This window comes from Vombatus ursinus, unplaced genomic scaffold (assembly GCF_900497805.2).
Source record: "Vombatus ursinus unplaced genomic scaffold, bare-nosed wombat genome assembly UNPS02004992.1, whole genome shotgun sequence".
Taxonomy (NCBI): domain Eukaryota; kingdom Metazoa; phylum Chordata; class Mammalia; order Diprotodontia; family Vombatidae; genus Vombatus; species Vombatus ursinus.
In genome coordinates, this window is record NW_020944770.1 from 323 (window position 1) to 2,260 (window position 1,938).

Below are 1,938 nucleotides of genomic sequence, written 5' to 3' on the forward strand. Positions count from 1 at the left end.
TTCCTCCACTTGGGCTTCTGGAATGTAGGATGTTTGTCACCTATGAGCAACTGAAATGGGCCTTGATGGCTGCTTGAAGTTCCCAGGAAGCTCCTTTCTGAGCCGTCTCCTGCTAGCTTTCTGCCTGATTCCCCTCCCCTTTGAGTCCAACCCCATCCTGCCTCTTCTCCCTTCCATGTTTCCCCTATTCCTCTCCTCCCCTGCCTTAGCATTGAAGGATCCCCCTACACTCCCCCTGCTTAGAGTTAGCCCCATTTAAACCTTCTCCAGTCCACTTCTCCTGCCATTGCATCCTTATTCCATTCTTAAGCTCCTTACTTCTAATAAAGCCAGACCAGAACCTCCCCTCAAAAAGCCTATATTCATGGGCACTTTGTTTTTATTGGACTATGATAGTAGCTCTAAGTAATATTTCTTAGCTCCTCTATTTGTTTTTACTGAATCTCATTAGGTTTAGGTGGTAGTGTTCCAATCCTTCCTTACTCTCATAAATAGACCTACCACTACTAGTGGCTCATCAGATCATCTATCAAGATAATTATTTGCATGTCAGAGATAACCTGCAGAGTGGTATTACAGTCTTAACACACACTCTCCTTCATTCTGGAAAGTTACCTCTAGTTAATGATATACATGACCGTAATTTATTTAGTGCAACTCCTTCATTATACAGAATAGGAAACTGAGGCTCAGAGACTTGCTTGTAGCTAAGCTAGCCATGAAACCAAGACAAGAACTAAGTCTTCAGACTCTTGGAGAGATCTCTCTATCATAGCATGTGAAGCTGAGTAAGGGGTTAGCTGAAGGTGATGAGTTTTGGCATACATTTGAATATATCTAAAGTAGTAAGTAAACAAAAGTGTAATAATAGGGAAATGGGGGACCAGATGTCATTCTATAATCAGATGATCAAAATTCTCCAATCTGATGACCAGACTATATGGAGAAAGGGAAATAAAGTGGAATTTATCTGTATCTTTATAATATCTGTTTCTCTATAACTAAAATTCTCTAAGCTTTATTCATTAATTTTAAAATTCTATTATTTTGAATTTTCAACAATAGAATTATATTATTGGTGAGTTTGTCCTGATTCAAACTTGTCAACACAGTAGACAAAGCCTGAGAATGAGCTTAAGGTATTTGATTGAGAACTGAATGAATTAAAGCACTTCCCTGGTGGGAAAAATCTTTGAAGTTGCACCCTCCTGCTACTCAGTTTGGGGAACAGAGAAAGAGAAACATAATTTTAGGATTTATTTTAGATATCTTAGTCCTCAAGAAGGGGACTTAAAAGAGCCTCCTCAGGGCTGCTTTCATATCCCTGTTCCTCAGGGTGTAGATAAAAGGGTTCATCATTGGGGTCACCACTGTGTACATTACAGATGCAATTATTTCACTGTGGGCCGAATGGTGGGATGAAGGGCTAAAATAGACTCCAAAGACAGTCCCAAAGAAGAGAGATACTACAGAAAGGTGGGAGCTGCAGGTGGAAAAGGCTTTCTGCTTCCCTTCAGCAGATGGGATCCTTAGTATGGCCAAGACTATATACACATAAGAAATGATGATGCAGAAAAATGGAGTCAGACCAGCAAGACCACCGATGGTGAGGATCATTAGCTCGTTAATGAAGGTGTCTGAACAGGACAGCTTCAGCAGGGGGTTAAGGTCACAGAAAAATGGGGAATTTCATTTTTGGTGCAGAAGACTAGTTCATTCATCAATAGTGTATGTAAGAGGGAATGAAGAGCATTAACAACCCATGTAAGGGAAATCAACAGGAAACAACACTGAGGACTCATCACTATTGTGTAATTGAGAGGGTGACAGATGGCCACATAGCGATCATATGCCATTGTGGCCAGGAGAAACTCATCTACTGTCCCAAACATGATAAAAAAATACAACTGTGTCAGGCAATCAGAATAAGAGATGGAG

The 1,938-nt window shown here is 40.5% G+C and overlaps 1 protein-coding gene across 1 annotated transcript; it reads right to left on the minus strand.

Annotated features, from left to right (window-relative positions):
• Positions 1–1,290: 1,290 nt before the first annotated feature.
• On the minus strand, positions 1,291–1,931 carry LOC114028635 (olfactory receptor 1G1-like; the record flags this gene model as incomplete). Its single annotated transcript, XM_027842900.1, is given in 2 exon segments — positions 1,291–1,679; positions 1,682–1,931. Coding segments are annotated over 2 exon segments (639 nt in total), but the record flags the coding sequence as incomplete, so codon positions are not given.
• Between the last annotated feature and the right edge of the window lie 7 nt (positions 1,932–1,938).